Genomic DNA, 20,871 nt, shown 5'->3' with positions numbered 1-20,871 from the left:
TAGCCGCAGGAAGGATTAGAAGTGTCCAGTCTTTGAGCTAGCAAAGGCATTTTAAAATTAACTGGTGTGTGTGTGTGTGTGTGTGTGTGTGTGTGTGTGTGTGTGTGTGTGTCTTTTATTGGAGAATCCAGTGGGTGGCTGGGAGCTTGACCTGCCAGGAGCACAGAGTAGTTAGCCAAAACTACCACATGCACACGCCCCTTTTTAAAACTCCAAATGTCAATTTCTAAGAAGATTTTAAGGCAATTTATTTTCAGATATGCCCAAACGTTTGACATTGTTGCGTATAAGGTTCACTCTTGAGAACCTTAAAATCAAGTTGCAAAATAATAGAATGAAATTAATTAATCTCATAATACTAAGCACACATATGGTTTTACATTGGACCATGTTCCTAGCTGCCCTTAGCTGTAAATCCGACACGTCAAAATGAGTGTAGCCTGCTGCTTGAAAGCATAGAACGGCTACCTGCATCTCGCTAGCTCTGCGACCTTTGAGGATATTATTGATTTACCAATTTCCCTACCCATGCAAAAGAATAAGCAGCGTTGCCTTACAGGGTTCCTGTGAGTGAGGTTGAACTAGACCTTCAGAGGCAGGTACGTGGTAGCCTAACAGAAGGTTTATGATCTCCCCTTACCCGGGGTTTCACACTCAGTAGATTTTGTGAACTGCAACCAACCGCAGTAACAAAATATCAAGTAGCAAATTCCACAAATAAACAACCCCTGAGTTTAAAACACCTTTCATTAGAGTGTGCTGTTGTAATCCTTTTGCATTATATTACCAGCGGTTGTGAACCTTGTTACAGTGGTGGTTAATCTCCAGGTGTGGCCACTTTATAAACATCGTCTCCACAGCTGTCAATAGGGAGGCGCTCGCTGTATTATTCTTAGTCTGGTAATTCTCCACCGGATGGCTTTCTGCCACTAGAGTAAAAAGCCTGGTGCACACCCCCTTTGAAAGCACAGCGAGCTAGGCTTTAATCTCAATTTTGGGGGTATCAAAGCTCAAGATTAGGCAACCCCATAGGTTTGTTCTTGGTGAGTGTGGGGTAACCTTGGTTCCTACAGCTGAGGCACAGAGAGAAGAATCAGGGTTCACCACCTTCTGAGGGCACAACCCCTCAACCAAACAGCACCTATAAGACCCTACCTCAGAAAGGTCTACCACAGCACCTCCAGTTGAACACCATTGTGGGTACCAAACCTTCAAGGACAGTGGATGTTGCAGGAATGTTAGTTTTTGGGGGTTTTTTTGTTTTGTTTTGTTTTTTAAATGGTATCCAAGTGACCTTCAGAGGCACACGTGATTCTACCATAAAATGCTAGGGATAGAAAGGGCTGTTCTGGAACAGTTTGTATGGTGACGTTTCATTTAGTAAAATAAAAATAAAATTATATTTAAAGGTCTCCAAGTGTGGGCATGAAAGCAGCAGGAAGCTACTTAAATAATTGAGGAAGCCAAGCCGGACAGGAAGTAAGGGAAAAGGGGAACGCTACACTTCATTGTCCACATCGCTATGCTACTTGACTTTCTTTCTCTACAGGGCTCTGTCGCTTTTGCAGTGAGGAAGTCAACAGAATTTGCCGTCCCGGCCAGAATGTCATGAGCGTGTTATATAACCTAGGATGGGTTCATCTAAGCACAGTGCTGGGTTATCCGGCAGTTGCTGGCATAGCTGAAAATGAATGTATTCAAAATTTGGTGAAGTTAGAGTCTACAAGTGCGTAAAGCAGTGAATTAGTAAAAACTCTACCATTTGGGAACGAGCCTTGTTTTGAAACTCAAAATTCTTTGGCTAAGTTAAAAGACCTTGTTTTGAAAATAACAGATTTTCGTTTCCTCTCTAATTTTATAACTCTTGGCAATGCAACCTGTGTTTTGCCGTAGAATGTTAGAGGAAGAAATGAGTACAGACAGATACGGAGGGTTTCAGTTTTCTTGTTGTTGTTGTTTCGAAATAAATCCACATTTAACGCTGCCTACATATCATGATGCTATGAAATATGGGGGTACTCCTGAGAAGGGGCTTTCAGGAAGTGTGGAAAGGGGCTTTCCGGGGAATTCTGAACTTCAGTAGCAGTGGCCTAGTCACACTTAGACTGTAATAGCTTGTGAACTCAGCTACAGGGGATGTTTACAAAACAGGTTTCCTGGGACGCTTGGGAGCCCATATTCCCGAGGACAGACAGCGACGCCCGTGCACGCACGCCACCTGGTGGGCACTCATGCTAACTTCAGAGTGGGCCGACTTAGTCGCAGCTTGGCCATTTCTGAGGGCGAGTTTATGATCAACAAAAGACATTATATTTGGACCCACAACTCTGCAGGATCCTTACATGATAAGAGATGGATGTGGTAACTGGCAATTGACGTATGTTATCAATAAAGGAGATTTCCATGGGAAGTCTAAGAGGGAGACCTTGTTTTTTGTTATTGTTTTGTTTTGTTTGTCTTAGAAGGGCAAAGAATGTTCCGGCAGTTAAAAATATTTGATTTAAAAATATTATTTTTAGTTAGAAAATGATAATTGCACATACTTATGGAATGCAGCAAGATACCTGTTACCTGTTTTTACTGTTAAATGAGTAAATTAAAAGTGTGGATAGACTAAACCCATCACCAGAGTCCTGGGATTCATGCTTGGAATCTCTGTTACTCTTTCCTCAGAACTGGGACAGGAGGATGGCTTGAGCCTGGGAATTTATGTTCAACCTAGGCAGCATGGCAAGACCCCCTCCCCTCTAAACAGATAAATAAATCAATTTCTTTATTAATATCCTTATACTTACTTTTATGGCAGTATATTTAAAATATACTCTTTTTGCGTGTTTGCAATCTGTGTTAGTCGAGTTAGTAGTGGCTGAGCTGTGCAGTGAGTCTCTAAGGCTCACTCCACTCCTCCTAAGTGAACCTGTATACCCTTTGTCTTTTAGCTCTGTTACTCGTGTGCTTCCCATTATCTCCATCCTTCTTAAGATGACTGCTAATCTTACTTTTATGAGTTTGACTCCTTCAGAGTCCATAAATAAGTGGGACCATACGGTATTTGTCTCTCTGTGCCTGAAGTCCTTCATTTAGCCTATTTTCTCAGGGCTCACCCACAAATTCCTTAATGACAGATTTTTCTACGTGTGTGTGTGTGTGTGTGTGGTGTGTGTGTGTGTTTGTGTGTGTGTGTGTGTGTGTGTGTGTGTGTGTGGTATGCGTTGCTCAGACTCAGAACCTTACATCTGATAAGGCCCACGCAGTACCCACTAGGCTACTATTCTTTTCTCTTTTTTTAGAGGATAAATTACATTCCACTAAATGCACGTTTCATGGTTCCCTTATCGAAGATGAATCTCTTTTGAACCCATCCATAGTTTCACGTGGTTCCTAATTTCTTTTTAATTACTACTATTAGTTGGGTTAATATCTTTAAGGCAGGTTTTTATAATTTGAAGTTCAACTCAGTAAATACCACAAAATATCTTGTATTGACGTCAGGGACTGTTTGGGTCACCTAGGGTATGTTAGGAAACAGAACAAAGAGACAACTCCTAATCACGAAGTTTCCATTCTAAGAAGGGAATGTAAGGAATATATTATTCTAATGAGATATGAACAGTATGTTGCTCTAATGAGTGGATGCTAGCAATCTATTGTGTTATATAAAAAGCACACAGTGGGGGGAAAAATAAAATTGGCATAGGTAAGGGAGAATCAGAATTAATGTAATACGTGAGCAGTTTGTAGTACAAAATGGGTCAGTCAAGATAAGCCTCTTCGACAAGGAGAGATTTAAGCAAAGACTCGAAAGAGATACAAGAATTAGCGGAGAGATTTCTCAAGAAGAAAGGCATTCGGGGTGGATGGCTGTTTCTGCATCTCTGATCTGTAGGAGGCAAATGGGGATGCTTTGGAGAAAACAAATCAAAGAAAAAAAAAGTGGACAAGGTTGAGCACCCAGGTGCCTTCTGGGAAACTGGATCCCACCATCATGGGCGGGACTTAGGACTGTCCTGAAAACTTTAGCTTCTACCCTTAAGAAGAATGCTAAGCCACCCCAGGGTTCAAATGGTTGAACCAAATGCCTGAACCAAATGGTTCCTGTGCTGAAAACCCAGCATAAGGAAAATGAAAAAGGGCAACCAGGAGTATATTGTAATCACCAAGGAGAAGGAAAGGAAAGGGAAGGGAAGGGAAGGGAAGGGAAGGGAAGGGAAGGGAAGGGAAGGGAAGGGAAGGGAAGGGAAGGGAAGGGAAGGGAAGGGAAGGAAAGGAAAGGAAAGGAAAGGAAAGGAAAGGAAAGGAAAGGAAAGGAAAGGAAAGGAAAGGAAAGGAAAAGCTTAGTCATGTACAATAAGATGAAACAGTGAAGTGACCAGGTTCTGGGTGTGTCCTGAAAGTAAAGGCAAAATTCTGACAGATTCAGAACAACAGGTAAAGGAGTTTTTTCTAAATTATTATTATTATTATTATTATTATTATTGAAGTGAGACTTGCTTAATTCAAAACGTGTTTTTGGTGTGTGTGTGGGGGGGGTGTTTGTTTTTTGTTTGCTTGGTTTTTGTTTGTTTGTTTGTTTGAGTCAGGGCTTCTCTGTGTATCTTTGACTGTCTTGATGTCCTGGAACTCACTTTGCAGTCTAGGCTGGACTCAAACTCAGAGATCTCCTTGCCTCTTTCTCCCAAGTGCTGGGATTAAAGGCACGAACCACCACCACCCGGCTAAAAGCGCATAATTTTAAAGCATATGATTCAGAGGCATCGATACTTCCACACAAAAGTCACAGCTATTTCCTTGATTTCCTTGGCATTAGATTTGTGCTGCTGAAGCAAATACCTTAAATTATGCCCACAAATATAACTGAAAATCTTATTCAGAAGTGAGCTTTTATGTGTAAACAGACCCCCTTTTCGGCCCATCAGATTTGAGGTGTGTGTGTGTACGTGTACCTGTATTGTGTGTGTACATGTGCTACTGTGTGTGATGTGTATACTGAGTGATTGTATGAGTATGTGGTGTATAGTATGTAGTTGGGCATATATCAATGTGGTATACGTATGTGTATGCATATCTGTGTGGTATGTGTTATGTATGCAATTAGATGTGGATAAATATGGTGTGTGTGTGTTGTTGTTGTTGTTGTTGTTGTTGTTGTTACATTTGTGGAGATGAGAAGACAGCTTGCAGGAGTTGGTTCTCTCCAAGGTCCTCAGTTTTAAATGTTGGAGACAAGTTCTACCATGTAGCCAACAGAGCAGAAGCCAAATAGCACATCCATCCTTCAGGAAGCCAGTTTCCTGGGGCCTCATCAAACAACTGCTCTCTCTTACAATCACCAGTATGCTGTAGACCTTGAGTCTCGTGAACAAGTCCACCTGCTGGCCCATGCACATGTTGTGAAGATGTTTCCACCTTCTCTGATTTTACAGAGTCTTAAAGTCCCACAGAACTGTTGTGCTTAACAGACATCCTGAAGTGATGCTAGAGTTCTAAAAGAGCACTGTCCAGCACAGCTCCCATCCCTGGAGTCAATGAAGATCTTGAGATTCAGCCCATGTGACTTAAGGGGCTGAGTTTTATACTTTATTTAATCATAGTTAATCTATACTCCAGTGTAGATGGCCACGCACAGCCACTAGTTAGCAAGCCTTGCTTGGATGTTCCTGTGTAATTCTCACCCTTGCAGAGACCCAGCCTGGAGTCACTGACTTGTTGAGCAAAACCAAGATACACTTTTGATGAAACAGTAGGTAAGGAGAAAAACAAGCAAGTCCACCCAGCAAGGGTGGGGCTGTGACAAAATTTCATGTCTAAATCTATGAAATTTAATATTCAGGTTGATAAAGTCTTAAATAAAATATTCACAGTCTCATCTCCAGTCAGTAAAAGCATTCCTTTAGAACAGCCTAGAACAGCCTAGAAGGCGACTGCAAATTCAGAGTGCCTAGACTAGTAGAGTTCTTCCTCAGGATACAGTAGTCTGAGGGCATCTGTCCTCTGACCACAGGGACGTGGTGGTCCCTGTGTGTAGCCTGAAAAGAGAAAACTTCACAAAGCTGGAGCTTAGGGACCATCTTAGGGCAGCCCCTGCACCTCCTACGGTGTGACTTTTCTGCCCTGTGCATGTAGTGGTGGCATTAACATGAACACATGACACAAAGTTATATGGAACTGCCACAGGATTTGAACTCGTATATTGATCTGAGAACCAAACTCGCCATAGGGACAACCACTATGGTCTGAACTCCCCATGGGGACAGCTACTATGGTCTGAACTCCCCATGGGGACAGCTACTATGGTCTGATTGATATCATTTGGGATTCTGTGTGAGCACTCACTTCATTGCCTAAAAATTAAAGGATAATGTGTGTGTGTGTGTGTGTGTGTGTGTGTGTGTGTGTGTGTGTGTTTCGGGTCTTTTGTTTGTTTGTTTTCTAAATGGGCATGTGTTGAATTCTTCTGAGGCAAATTACAAGCATGCTTGGCTGCTGCTTTGAGTGAGCTGAAGAGCTGAAGCAAGGGACAGCTACCGATGTGACTTTGGCCAAAGGTTAATAAGTGAAGTTTACTTCATTAAATTGCTCATTCACCATCAATGAATGTCCTCAAAGTATGTCATGGAAGACTGTGTGCTTGGATTAATTGTTTATGCCTAAGGAATCAATGAGTGGAAGATAAATTACAGACTCCTTTTAATCCATGTTAAAAAAAAACCAATTAGTCCAATAAATTCTATTGGACTGCCATTATTAGTTGAGGAAAATCAAGCATAAAGTGTATCTGGATTATTATTTAAATAAAATCTTTCAAGTGATTTGTGCATTCTGGTGTAAAAGTAGATAGAAGAGGATTAAAGCTGTCACCACACTTTTTGCACACATGAGCGTATCGGTCGAAGGACAACTGAAGAAGCTTTGTTTTATTTTGTCTGAGCTAAGGCTACATGGAGCCCAGGCTAGCCTCAAACTCACTATGTAGCCAAGGCCAGTATTGAACTCTTGATCTCACTACTCCTGCCTCTCTAGTGCTAGGATTGCAAACATGTGGCATTACACCTATCTCTGGAGTGTGTGTTGAACAACCGATGTATCACTTTTGTTGTGGTTTTGATTGTAGGCATGCGTGCCTGGGTTGCCACTGGTAGTAAAAACCATTCTGTTGCTGGACATGCAGCCCTTACATGTTACAGCTCCCTCTTGTGGAGGAAAGGGCTAGGTACACAGGAGATTAGTTCTGGGTGCGAGTGAAAGTGACTACCGGGACTGGGGTGGCCTCAGAGACTGTCTATATGTAATGCACATTTCCCCCCTGAACACAAGACTCCTTGTTCTCTGGAGGACTCAGTACCCAAAGTACTGTGATTCACGAGTGCAGCTGCCTTGCCAGTAGTTTACATTGCTGTCTTAGCTTCTTCCCTATTGCAGTTGGGTTAGAAGCTACCCTGTTAAATTTTATATCTCAGAAAGGATAAACTGATTTATGCCAATGGGAATACTTTCCTGAAATGTAACCCCACATCACTCCTTTCATACATGGGAATGCGGGCAATCCATTGCAGTGGTTTTAGGAAGTAATTTCTCCTCCTCCTCCTCCTCCTCCTCCTCCTCCTCCTGCTCCTCCTCCTTCTCCTCCTCCTTCTTTTTTCTTCTTCCATTTCTCCTCCTCCCCCTCCTTTTCTTCCTCTCTTTCTTCCTCTTTTCTTCTCTTCTCTTCTCTTCTCTTCTCTTCTCTTCTCTTCTCTTCTCTTCTCTTCTCTTCTCTCCTCTCCTCTCCTCTCCTCTCCTCTCCTCTCCTCTCCTCTCCTCTCCTCTCCTCTCCTCTCCTCTCCTCTCCTCTCCCCTCTCCTCCCCTCCCCTCCCCTCTTCCGTCCCCTCCCATCCCCTCCTCCTCTTTCTCTTCTTTTCACCCCCCCCCTCCAAGTTCTGACCTATTTGGCCTCTGTCAACATCTATTAGGTCCATTGAAAAATAAACATTTGAAACAGTACTAAGAACTGAGAGGCACCCCTCCATGCTCCATGCCCTTCCATGCTCCATGATTCCTAGACTCATATGACTTGAGAGTCTATTTGAAGGCAACCATCCTGCCTGTATGATAACTCTCTAGTCACTGGTCCATGAAGGCTCTCTAGCGAGACAGCTTGGATTGTCTGTGTTGGTGGAACTGGAAAGAAATGTGTGAGTCTAAATATATCCAATGCTATAGAACAAGTCAGGATGATGGGATAGGGATTTGAAACTGGAGACAAGAGAGGCCAGCTAGGAAAGAGAAATAGTCCAGGCTCTCTCGTTCTCTTCTGGGGAGCAGTATGCGTGGATGTTAGGTTGCTGGTTGGGAATACCTGAAAGTTCCTGTTCTTCATTTCCTCTACATTCTTGCCCACGGGAGAGCCCTGGTTTGAGTGGGTGTCACCACAACCACAGAAGGATCCAAAGTCAAGAGTATGTGTTACAATATGCAGTATATTTTCCATCAGTACATATTCAACACTCTAAGATATTGAATTGGTGAATTATGAGTATTCTATAGAGAGAGGTAATAATTTTCTTGTTAGGCTATTCAAATATATTTTAAACACCTTTTATAAGTGTAATAAAGTTTTCATTAAAAAGATGAGACTTGACCATAAGAAAACACTAAATGAAATAGGTACTACTAATATACATTTTGTCTTCGTTCAGATGGCAGCTGCTGTCAATTAAGTGAAACACAGGCAGTGACACTTACTGCTCACAGTGCTGGAAGCTGGGCAGTTCAAGATGAAGGCCCTGGCAGCAGAGGCTGCTAATGAGGGAAGACTAGGTCTCTACTTCTGAGAGGCACCTTCGCACCCTCTAAGAAGGGCGTGTGCTTCTGGCAAAGGAGCAAGCAGACTCCCTTGGGTCTCTTTTATAAGGGAGCATGACCTTGTCACCTCCTAAAGGTTCCACCTCCTCCTCTGTATACCCTCACAGTGGAGTGCTGACAAGGAAGGGAGAGGCAGACACTTACCTGGTGAGGGTTGCCCCTTCCTCGAACCTTCACAACCATGGCAGCTCTCCCTGAGTCCCTTACACAGCTGACCTCAGGCATTTTTGTTCCGCCAGGTGGACGTTCCAGCCCGTAAAATGTGTGAGAGGGTGTGATTTCAGGACTGCAGGGAAAAGACTGGCCTCTTCGATATCCACATCCCCTTTCATGAAAATATACAAATTTCTGATTTATAGAAAATTTCAAAAAATGTTTTTCTACTTCTCTCTGCAAACATTTAAATTTTGTCTTACTGTTGATGTCTGGGTCTCTGACTCAATGTGGTCTAACCAGATCAGGAGGAGAAGTCTGAAAATTTCAAAGAGCACAAGTGTTCATTTAAAAAAAAATCAGTAAAATTCTACTTCCCTTTTTTTAAAAACCAGGCAAATGACTGCATGGAAATCTTTTTCCATCATGTCTTACTGGGAATACACTGTATGGACATGTCTTAGTCATGCAGACAGAGCACTGATCCTAAATCTACTCGTGTTTGTGTGGGTCTCTGACAAAACCCTAGGGACAGTACACACTGAGAATTAATGCATGTTCTGTCTTCAATCTGTCATTTGGTCCCTGGGGAGTGGGAAGGGAGATGGCAAAGACTGTGCAGAGTGAGCAGCGGTGTCTATGGGGACAACGATTCAAAACCATCCCTGGCAGAGAACACCAGGTAGCAAAGCTAGGTAGCAAGATTGAACACAGTATGTCAAGGGAGCTGTGAAGAGTTCTTTGCAACTAAATATGAAGACCTGTAGGGGTGTGACAGGATAAGTGTCAAGGAGTGCAGAATCTTAAACAGCACGGAGAATAATCGTGACGTGTGTTATTTACCAGTAAGGACTAAATCTGAGAATTTTAAACAGAGTCCAGGGTACAGTAGAGAATACGGGTTAAGCAAGTAGGAGCCCACTCCCCCAGCACAGCAAAACTAACGTGTGGTTAAAGGCATGAGTGGGAGACCTGTGCCTCTCACATTGGTGGAGGAGGTTGTCCCACCACATTCAATCATGATTGAAGCCATCAGAGGCGTCTTCCTGAAGATGGAAAGAATATTCTTGCCCTTGAATAACCAATAGAAAAAAAAGACAGTGTTTTCCTAATGGTGTATTGTGGGCTTCCATTGTTTGCAAGAACAAAGGTTTGTGGAAAGGGGCAGATAAGGATGATTTGAGGCTGTGTACCCATCTGTCCTCAAGGAGGGGATTAAGTTATATCCCAAAGCAGGCACTGAGGGTCATCCCAGCTTAAGAACAAGAACCTGACTTTCCAGAACTCCAGAGTGGCACTTTGTAGGTGTCAGAAGCATCTAGGATGTGTCTAGAATACAAGCACCAAGCTACATCTTGTCCAGATACTGTCTTCTCTGGGTACTGTATTTGTTCTCCCTGCCAGCTTCTCTGTTCTGAATGACTGGCTGCCCACCAGGAACAGAAATATAAGAGATTGTCCCAGAGTGTTGAGTCAGCTACATCTAAATGCTATCCAGGCTGATAAATGCCACACAGTCTTCTACAAGCTCAGATTCCTTAGCCATTGCATGAATTTCGGTCCTTGGCTTGATCAGTTCTGAGACAAGAGCCTAACTGTATGGAAACTTTCGTCTGCTCTTTCTAGATCTAACTGGAAGTGTGGCTATTACCTCTGTGCACCTGTTTGTGATGTATGTGTGGGTGTAGATGAGCTCACTCATACAGGTGCTTGGGGAAGTCAGACTTCAACATAGGGATATCTTCCTCAACCATTTCTCTACTGTTTGTTTTTGAAACATGGCTAGACTGGCTGACCAGTTAGCTCCAGAGGTCCCCCGCCCCCAACCCCCGACTCTGCTTCTGAGTTCTGGTATTATAGGTACATGTTACTGTGTCTGAGTTTTTTATGTGGGTGCTGGATTTGGATTCAGGTCCTTGTTCTTGCATAAGAAGCACCTTAGGCACTGACATCTCCCCAGATGCCAAGTATTACCTCTTTGAAAGAGGAGATGCAATTCTGGAAGGAATTCCGTGTAGACTGAGAGCATTCCTCTAGTAAGTAATTACAATGACACGAGTTCTGTGCTGGGGTGATGGTTAGCAGTTAGAACTTACAAGATGGGAAGGCAGGTGAGTGACTGGAGCAACATCGCTTCTTACATATACTGCTACTCATGAGCTGAACTTTTTCAATGGGGAGCCGTCACTGTTTAGTGTTTGAACCCTTAATAGTAGTGTATTGTAGAGATGAAATATTCAAGCAATAAATCCCAGTTAACACATAGGGAAAGGAAAGAGCCCATTAGCTTGTGACGGTACGATAGGCCGGAGGAATGCCTTTTAGGAAAGAAAGCCTTACATTTGAAGAAGTTCGAGTTTATTCTGGAAGATAGGCAATCCCCACGGAGAACTTTGCTTCCCACCTGTCCAGATCCGACCACCTCACAGAATGAATTAGTCTGGTTTTTGCATAAACTCCAGAAGCTGTAGCCACAGAGTGCTCTGCAGCCCAGCTCCTCTGCCTTGCTCTCTGTCTAGGTAGGCTTGTCTGTTTCTCTGATTAGGAAGCAGTCGGTTTCTTTTGCTCAGGTTGGTGGCGTGTGGCCATCTACACACTGAGTGCCCGCATCTTCCATCTCCAGGGTCAGTGTGAGCCTGTGCTGTAATTTCACTCCAGGAAGCCGCACGGCTGTTCTCAACTGAAGAGGAAAAGCCAAAGAAATGTGATTGAGCTCCGCAGCCCTCCGTGTTTGCTAAAATGCTAAACGAGGGGCCCGTGGCTCTCAGAGCATATTCCATGGGAAATGCCGAGCACAGGAGCTGCAGCCCTCTTCCTTCACGCTCGGGCTGGCTGATTGCCAGAGCATCGAGGCCAGCGATTAAGGGACTGAAATATAATCGGTGGTGATACATTTGCACCACCACATGAGACCTGCTCTGCCTCGGAGGGCTCCAGTGGGAAGCAGCAGCTGGGGCAGCTAGACTCTGCAAGGCAGGAAGATCTCATCGCAATGGTAAGGCTCTTGGGAGTTTTCTGCAGACTTCATTTGTAACCTGGGGGAGGAGGATTAGCGGGTGCTGGTGACCATGGCTATTGGTAGCCTGAGAGTGAACAGTCACTTGAGCTCTGAGACACAGTCAGGTATCACTAGAGGGGAAAGGACACCCTTCACACCAGAGCCTGATTTATTTTTTTCTTAAGTGACACCTTTCACGCCAGGGTTAATAGGTACCTGTGCCTTGTAATTAATAATAATTAATAAGAAGCACTTGCTGGCCTTGTCAAGAAAGGATATTTCCACCGGTGACCTGGAATTTCAGCCTTGCCCTAATACTGTATCAGAGTATACTTTTCCCTCTGAAAATAGCTTTAATTTCCATGTGACTCTTTAAAGAACGGATGGGCTGTCATCTCAATGTTTTCATGGGGGCACGGACTCTTTGTACTAAGCCCGCTTTCTTTTCGGCCTCCTGAGTTGTCAGAGTTCTGTGAGCCTCACACTCTCCTGCAGACATGCCACAGTCCTGGAGAAAACTTCTAAGTGGTTGTTTCTTTCAACACTGTCTGCAGGTGACAGCAACAGGAGCTCAAGAGGTCAAGGAAAGCTTTGTGGGAAGTTAGTTCAATTCACTCCAGCCATTGCCAGAGCGAAGTGCACCTTACCATAAACATGGGGTCTTAGAATTCTCAGGGGGACATGGCAAGAGGCTATTCCATGGTCTCTGCTGCCTTTGTAGCTTTTTCAACTGATTTCCTAGTCATTGTCATCGCTGACACGGGGCGGGGGGTGGGGAAGAATTTATATTAAGTGAAGACTTTAAGTGTTTCCCTTGAAGAATGAAAGGGTGAAGGATGTTGATGACCACAAGATTATATAACATTTAAAAGAAAACAAAAACTCTAATTATACAGAAGGGGTGCCTGAAATATACTTATCTGACTGCACAGCTGATGTGTGGGAAATCATTATTCTGTTTATAATCTGGATGAATGAAGAGATTTCTGATGGAGTGTGGGGATTTTTAGATGCCTGTCTGTCTTTCCAGTTATTCTGAAAAAGAGGAAACTAAAAAGCTGGCTTCCAGGGATACCTCCCTTTCCTTGTTGCCTCCCCTTCCCCTACGCCCCACTCCCCTCCCCCAAGCTCACCTAGGTCACTCCTAAGCATGCAGATCCAAGAAATAAAACAGCAAGGCCAAGGTCAAGGTTCCCACTCTCTTGTGATCATCTGCTGCCATCCATTCTTGTGAACATTTTAGCAGCTTCCTGGACCTGTTGAGAACAATAAGCCTCGTCCCTTTCTCCCCAGCCACCAGGATGGGGAAAACAAACCCAAAAGAAAACCAGCAATGGGCGTTCTCAGCCTGAACCTGAAATGAGACTCTTGGTGTTCTGATGCTTTGTGCTTGAAGTTTTGAAGCACGGTGATTTTCCTTTCTTCTTTCTTCTGAGAACATTCCTTTGGGGATTACCAAGGACCAGGCTGAACTGTTGCCTCTAGTGAGGGCTCTAGTCACGGGCATAAACACAAGGCCAGTCTTGTACAGTTCAGACATAAGATGAAGAAGTCAGGGGCCGAGATTGTTGAATTGTAATAAAGTTAAACTTGCAGCATGAAAAAAAAATGCAGGCCCTTAAGGACAGCCGACTTAACCTGAGGAGTTGGAAGGAAGGTGTAGTGTGGATGGGAACTTCAAGACACTTGCATCTAGCTGTCCTCTGGGTATGCTGATTAATTGCTGTTAAGGAGTTCAGAAAGAATTCCCTAGTTACACCCAGTCTGAATGGGCTTTTCTTAATGACAGACTCCAAAGTGAAAGTGCTTACAGGAGCACTTTCTAAGGAGTAGTTCCACTTATAGACTAAAAACAGTTGCAGGTGAGGCAGTCTTTGATTGGAAGGGAGAATTAGTTCGTCATGAAGGTTTGTTTGTTTGTTTGTTTTCCCAAGGGAAGGAAACCTATCAGGCTTCTCACCATACAAGCCTGATGAGGTCTCCTGCTTCCCAGAGAGAAGGCATTGCCTAGAATGTTCTCCTTGACCCCATTAGAATGGGGAGCCTGTTGGGGCTTGCTGTGTGCTATAGCAAATAACCAGTCCCTCCAGGACTCTGTCCTCTGATTCTTCTTCTTTTTTGAAATTTGTTTTATTTAGAAACATAAAGGGCACATGGATAAGGAAAGCCAACCTGTACAGTGGCAAACAGTTTAAAGTTATTTCAAAGCAAAGGAAATGTGTGGATACTTCCAGACAGTAGTTTACAAACATGTATTTAGTAGGTTTTTTATCTTTGTCTTGAAATATATATTTTAGAATTATTATACTTGTATCAATGGGTGGCACACTGAAGTGCTTTTGTATGGACACACATTGATTTTATAGTATGTGAATGTGTGAGTGAGTGTGTGTGTGTGTGTGTGTGTGTGTGTGTGTATGTGTGTGCACGCATGTTTATGTGGATATGTATACCTGTGTATGCATGTAGCAGGAAGTCAGGGATTGGCATAGATTGTCTCTGTTCCTCTCTCTCTCCCTTTTGTTGTTGTTCTTTTGAGACAGGGTTTCTTTCTGACCCTAGAGCTCACAGATTAGTTAGACTGACTGGTCAGTGAGTGCCAAGTGTCCACCTGCCTCCTCTGCCTCAGCACTGAGAGGTTCAAATGCACATACAGGGCATTTACATTGGGTTTGCCTGCTTGCCTGGCTATCAGTTTATAAGAGAACCATCTTCCCATACCAGAAACCCTACTCACCACACAGTCTTGCAAGCTTATTGGAGGAGATCCAGGCCTAGGCAGACTCATAGCAGTCTTAAAACAACTCACTGAGGACATTTTTCCTCCTATGTTTCCAATGTCAGCTGTTTGGGTTTCTTGTCATTTGTTTGGTTTGGATCATATAATGAAATAGCTAAAACAAAACAAAACAAACAAAACAAACAACAACCAACCAACCAACCAACCAACCAACTAACCAAACAGGTTAACTTTGTAAAGAAAGGATGCTTATTTTGCTCCCAATCTGGAGGTTAAAGAGACAGTGTTAGGATCAGCTCATATCTGCTATGGACTTCATGGCTAACAATATGGTGGCATAAATGAATGTGAGAGTGAAGTTGCCAGGCAGGAAGGTTGAGAGCTATTCTTGTCGGCCTTAACTTTTAAACTAAGCTGTGTTTTTGAGAGCTAAGTCAAGGGTCCTACCTTGATCCCTTAAGGCTCTCAGAGACCTAAAGACTTTCCTCCAGGCCTCACTTCCTTATGTGCTACCCTGAGAATCCAACACACGAAGCCTTTGGGGCACACTGCATCCAATCTATCTAAAGTATCATCCAATCGGGATTGCTGGGAGACATGAGAAGTAAAGTGAGGCAGGCTATGCTGTAAAGGTACATTTGTCCACACTGGCTACTGATCAGAGCTGAGTGTGGAAAGAGGCAAAGATGGGGATGGGGAGCAAGTAGCACAATAATCGTGAAGGAAGGGCCCCTTGTAATTCATCATTGCTGGTCAGGTCTTTGCCTGAGTCTCTTCAGATTATTACAACAAAATATTTTTCATTGGGTCTTTTATAAGAAACACAGATTCATTTCTTAGCCTTCCAGTGGCCACAAGTCCAAGGTCACATCTCCTGTAACTTTAGTATCTGGTGACACTTCATAGATAGTTGTTTGGCTCTGAGTTTCTTCTTAAAGATCGTGCCAAGAGCATTAAAAATTATAGCACATATGCCAGTGCTATAATGAGAGCAAATGTCTCTCTTATTTATTTATTTTTTTGCAGTATTTTAGGGAGGGCTTGCTCATGAAGCTGAAAATAAACAAATTTGGACTTGATCCATATCTTCATCAGATGGAAGTACCGCATGGACAGAGGGTGTGCTGTGGATACTGCACCAGTCCATTAGGTCACGAGACAAAAGAATTCTCTATGTGTTCTCTATGTGGATACTGGAGAAAACAACGTTGACCTAGTTAATGGCTATAACTCTCTTGTCTGATGTTGGGTGCAAAATCACTTTGATAGACAGAAGACTTTGAAAGACATGAGTAAGCTGGTAGCTAGAGTGAAATTTCTAAGGAGATGCTGCTAACATGTGTCCTCATCTCTGACTGCAGCTGAAATGTCTTTCTCTAAATGTGCGCAGAGCAGTAGCATGCGGGCGTCCAGGTTCCTTTAGCTTAAGCTTACACTGCCATCCTCTTTCCTTTCCTTACTGTTTTCTTGTTTGAGTTCTCTTCAATGGTCAGCTCCCAAGCTCCTGGTAGTGTTCACTGTACATCACCTTGATTAAGCCCTTAAGTAGTCGAGTAACCTCCCCAATTCACACCCTATTGCTATATGTAAGACTTCCCCAATTTTTATTCATTGGTTGTGAATATTCTTTACAAAGCTGCTTGTAACTTAACTATAATACCGGTGAAGAAAAACCAATACTCATTTATCCAACCTAACACTTGTAAGAATTGCCTATTTAAATTGTGTGCAAATGCATTAACAAATAATGAATTAATTTTTTAAGGCACAGAAAATTAAATACTACACACACAAAAATTGATTTTGGTGCATTCAGGACTGTATACATTTCTCCCTGCCCGTCTTCTTAATTCGTTTGTTGACTTACTTAAGCAGGGTTCCTTTACTAAAGTGATCTGTTAAGCTAACATCAGAACTGGAAAACGTGCATAAATCATAAATGGACAACTCACATATTTGCGAAATAAGCTTGGAGACTATGCTATCACTGGCTCCTGGAAGCCATGGTGCAGCTGCTCGGAGTCCCTTCATCACCCTCCAGTTCAGGTCTACTTACGTTTGAGCTTTACGTCCACTTCTTTGTTCTAAGAATAACTGAATGGTCTCATCGCTTAAAATCCCGGGGGGTGTGCTGCCTGTACATAGGCATAGATGAGGAGTGAGCTTACCACAACTCTGACAATGGTAGAGCTGGGAGGATATTTGAAAATTGTCTTGTTTTCTCTTTTAAATAGATCTTCTTATAAGAATGACTATATATCTTCTACAAAGAAAAACACATACAAATATTTTTTCATGAAAGCTATGTTAGGAGTAAGCCCTTGGGGTACTCTAGAATGGACTGAGCTAGATACCCTATATATTCCCTGGAGGCCAAGGCTGGACCACCCTTTGTGTCCCAGGGTAGGGGTTCTGGGCCCATTGGAGAATCTCTAAGCAGTCAGCAGGAAGGCCCTACCCTCTTGTTTTACATGAAGCTCAGGGCTGAGCTTGTAAAAGTACTGGGACCTTTAAATAGAAGAGATAAATTATATATGGCAAGGACTAAAGTATGTCACAAGTTAATTTCTGCATATCTTTATGAGAACTCAGAAATAATTCAATAGCCTTTTGAGGACTGTCATATTGAGATGTAATGGATGCTTTGGAGTTGGCAGGGATTCAGTTGTACAAAATTGCCAAGTTCCAGCATCAGCTGCCTTGGGCCTCTGAGGACTTTCCTGTTAAAGCTTACTATTACTCTTATCTTTCATTGTCGTTATTGTTTGGTATGTTTTTTGTTTCTTCAGTTAGGGTCTTGGTATGGAACACAGGCTTTCCTGGGACCTATAATCCGGCCTCACCTTTCTTACCATCAGAATTACAAGTGTGAACTACCAGGCCTTGCTTACTTTTAAATGTGCCAAAGTCATATATACTCAAATGTCAGGAAATCTACATCTTTTACTTACATTAAGGAAAAATGGGAAGCACTTATAACTCCAAGTGTAAATATAGCCTAATATGTAATAATAAAGCAAGCAAAGTTTAGCAAGCCTAGTGTACACACACACACACACACACACACACACACACACACACACTATTTTCTGAACTGAAGGAGTGGTTAAGAGTACTTGCTGTTTTTTTCAGAAGATTGAAGTTCTGTAACTCAAGTCAAGCCAGTTGTCGCACAACCTGCTTATGTTATAGCTCCACCTCCAAGAGGTCCAGCCTACACTCACACACATACATGCCCTCCCACATACATGCCCCCCCCCCACACACAAGTAAATCTTTCATAAATAAATAAAGATTTTCTTTTGCATTTTTCAAAGATGCCCGTGGTAATTACAGAATATTGACAACATGCTGAAAAAAGTGAGATCGCTCAAGACCAGCAGATGCCAGCTTCTGGACTTCTTTCTTACACATCTACACATACACCTATGCAGTGCACACACACACACACACACACACACACACACACACACACACGCACGAGCATTGATAGCGGCCATTGGTAAGGTTTCCATTTTTGCTAAACTGTGTCCTGCCACTTTGCCTCCTGTTGCGACCACTTTGAAATTGTGCCCTCATGCTGTTATTTACTGTATTCAGTTGTCTGTCTCCCTCTCAGACTGTGAGTTTCCGTGGGTCGAAGCATGCCCCTCTCAGAATCTTGATGACACAGCATGGTGAATGTTCTGCTGAATATTTATTCAGTTATTTCATGTTGAAATGTGAATGTTATGCATATTAATTAGCCCCAATTTTTTACTGCATATATTTTTATGGCTTTCATTGCATTCTAGTAAACATAGCTCTCCATCATCATTTGAATGCCCAAAGATTTTTTTCCAAATTTTCCTCAAAAAAAAAAAAAAAAATATATATATATATATAAACATTGCTGCATGGGCATCTTTGAACATCCAAATATCAGCAGCTGCCAAGCAGACCTTCTCGTAACAACTCATTCCACATTGAGGGAGCAAATGACCCAATTTAAAAGGGCTAAACCAAGTGTGGTGGCCCGTACCTGTTAAGTCAGTATAAGTGACATAGAGGCAAAAAGAGGAGGAGTTTAAGGCCACCAGAGACTGTCACAAACAAATAAGCAAAACTTTTAAGTGGACAGGTGGACAGAGTCACAGGAGCAGGCAGGGTGAGGAAGAGACGAACATTTTTGAAGAAGACAGAGTTGTATATTTACATTGTGGATTGTGTTTAATCTGAACCTAGAGAAGGGAGGGGCTGGGTAGTCAAGAAAGTTTGGCATGGACCAGTCCAGTAGGGTTTAGCCCCAGATGCTTTGTAGCTTAAGTCTCTGACTCTAAAGCTGTACTACCTTGAAGCACAGACTCTCTTACTCAGCTTCGTTCTTCCTTTGGTTCCGTTGGTTCAGTTGTATAGACTTTTGCAGATGAGTTATGGTCTGCCTTTGATTAGGCATAGAATACGATCAGCCTTGTGTACTTACTGGTCAGCCTCTAAGCACTGCACATTGAACCTGATGATTTAGGAACAGAACTCGGGTGGCGTGGAGCCTGTCTACCCTGGGTGTGCAAAGGTATCATTCCAACTTACCCACTCGGGACAGAAGAGTTGACGCTTCTCAGGGAAGTCATGACCCACTAGTAACCTGATCTGAAGCTTCTAACGTTTTGGAAGACCAGTGCTTGCTCACTAGAATGATTCAAAATTATACAATTGCCTTTAAAAAGGGGAAGAACTATACGTTTTTAAACTTCTAAAAGTACTTTAGTAACTTTTCAACAAAGCACTTCACGTAACTGGAGGTTGTCTAATGAATTGCAGATTGAACTATATCCTGGGATTCGCTTGCCAGTATCAAGGTCAGAAGACCTATGAAGACCTCTTTGAAAGATTTCTTATTTCTACTTGTTATTCAAAAAGATATTTAAAGGATTGAAGTTTAGGGGGAAAAAAAATAACAGTGCTGGCCCCAGCACTCAGTAACTGTTGGGAGTGTACAATGACATCAAAGCTCTCAGACTTAACCCTGATCTATGCAGAATTTAGGGCTACCCAAAGCCACCTTTCTTTGTCTCAATACTTAGGCAACGTAAAAATTTTGCTTTTTTTTTTCCCTTCAAAAATGTATTTAATATTTAGCACAAGCATGATTTGCATGAGCTTATTTTAGAGAGCTGAAATTTAGGGAAAGGTTCTGAAATTTTTGGCGTTTGCTACACGTGGGAGGACACAGAGAACACATACATTCACACCTACAGTAACAGTGTGGTGTCACCTCCGACTGGGTGGTCCTCAAGTTTGAATCCTAAGTGTCCCCCCAAAGACCATGTGTTCAAAACTGAATCTTTAGCTTAGCACTGTTGGAAGGCAGTGGAGTTTTAAGCAGTGGGTGCTAAGTAGATGTCTGGTAATTGGAATGGGGAGTGGACCTAGGCTCCTCCTTTTCTTCTCTCCTTGCCATCCATTCAACCATAGCAAGGGGAGCCTATTCTCCTTCTTTCTTGCTCCCTTTGTAACTGCTTCTGAAGCAGGTATATGTGGCCTGCCGACTGCTTTCCAGCAAGCAGGCACTTGTCTTCCCATCCCCCAGACATAGAGGTATACCCCATTTCCCTTGCTTTCCCAGCAATTGAGTATGAAGACCAGGTCAGTTGCATATGGATATTTCCAGGCCTGTCATAAGCACTTCCTACACAATCTTGGCCAGCAATGCCTGCAAGCCATGTTGTGAATATGGCTAAGCTATCATCAGTCTTCAGGGGACCCTTCTAAGCTAAACCCCCTTCTTCCACACCTGCTCCTGACTTGATTTATGCATGAGCAAAAAGTAACATTTGCATGTAGCTGAGCTCTGTTTTTCTTCTTTTTTTGTTGTTGTTGTTTTTAACAGCAGCAAATAATTCTTGTTTTATCTCCTAGGTTTAGACTTCATGGCACATGAAGAGGTTATATTAATGTCCAGGGGAAATGTGGTCTCTGCCTGAGACTTGGGTCTCCATGGGGGAGGGAAACAGAAAACATGGAAAGAATAAACAGAAACTTTACATCTGGGGATAAGTGCTACGGTGGAGAAAATTAATAGGGGAGGAAGGTTATTAAGTCCCTCAGAAGCCATCTGGCTTTGTGGGAGATGAAGATCTTTACGCTTAAGTAGGAGTT

At 42.8% G+C, this 20,871-nt stretch overlaps 1 protein-coding gene and 1 long non-coding RNA gene across 14 annotated transcripts in view; one reads left to right on the top strand and one right to left on the bottom strand.

Moving 5' to 3' along the window:
* Pld5 (phospholipase D family, member 5) overlaps positions 1-20,871 on the top strand; it is a 319,212-nt gene that overhangs the window by 55,903 nt on the left and 242,438 nt on the right. For 3 of the 12 annotated variants that reach the window (NM_001195816.1, NM_001357847.1, NM_001357845.1), the window contains exon 1: positions 11,668-11,990. The exons of 8 other annotated variants lie outside the window; for them this stretch is intronic. In NM_001195816.1, coding sequence (NP_001182745.1) covers positions 11,988-11,990 — 3 coding nt within the window. In that variant the 5' untranslated portion in view covers positions 11,668-11,987. Of the gene's footprint in view, positions 1-11,537; positions 11,991-20,871 lie in introns of those variants that run through there. One more of the 12 variants, XM_030254900.1, reaches the window with a different exon arrangement.
* Positions 11,538-18,551, bottom strand: Gm46173. Of its 2 annotated transcripts, none has more exons than XR_003948256.1 (3): positions 13,348-18,551; positions 13,127-13,249; positions 11,538-11,675 (listed from the first exon to the last, which is right to left on the bottom strand). It is a non-coding gene; the product is annotated as a predicted gene, 46173 (long non-coding RNA). The 2 variants fall into 2 exon arrangements; XR_001779548.2 differs by lacking the exon at positions 11,538-11,675 and adding an exon at positions 11,951-13,028.

The sequence above is a fragment of the Mus musculus genome, chromosome 1 (assembly GCF_000001635.26).
Source record: "Mus musculus strain C57BL/6J chromosome 1, GRCm38.p6 C57BL/6J".
Taxonomy (NCBI): domain Eukaryota; kingdom Metazoa; phylum Chordata; class Mammalia; order Rodentia; family Muridae; genus Mus; species Mus musculus.
Note: the sequence above shows the minus strand (reverse complement) of the source record. Positions and strands in the feature narration are given on the sequence as shown.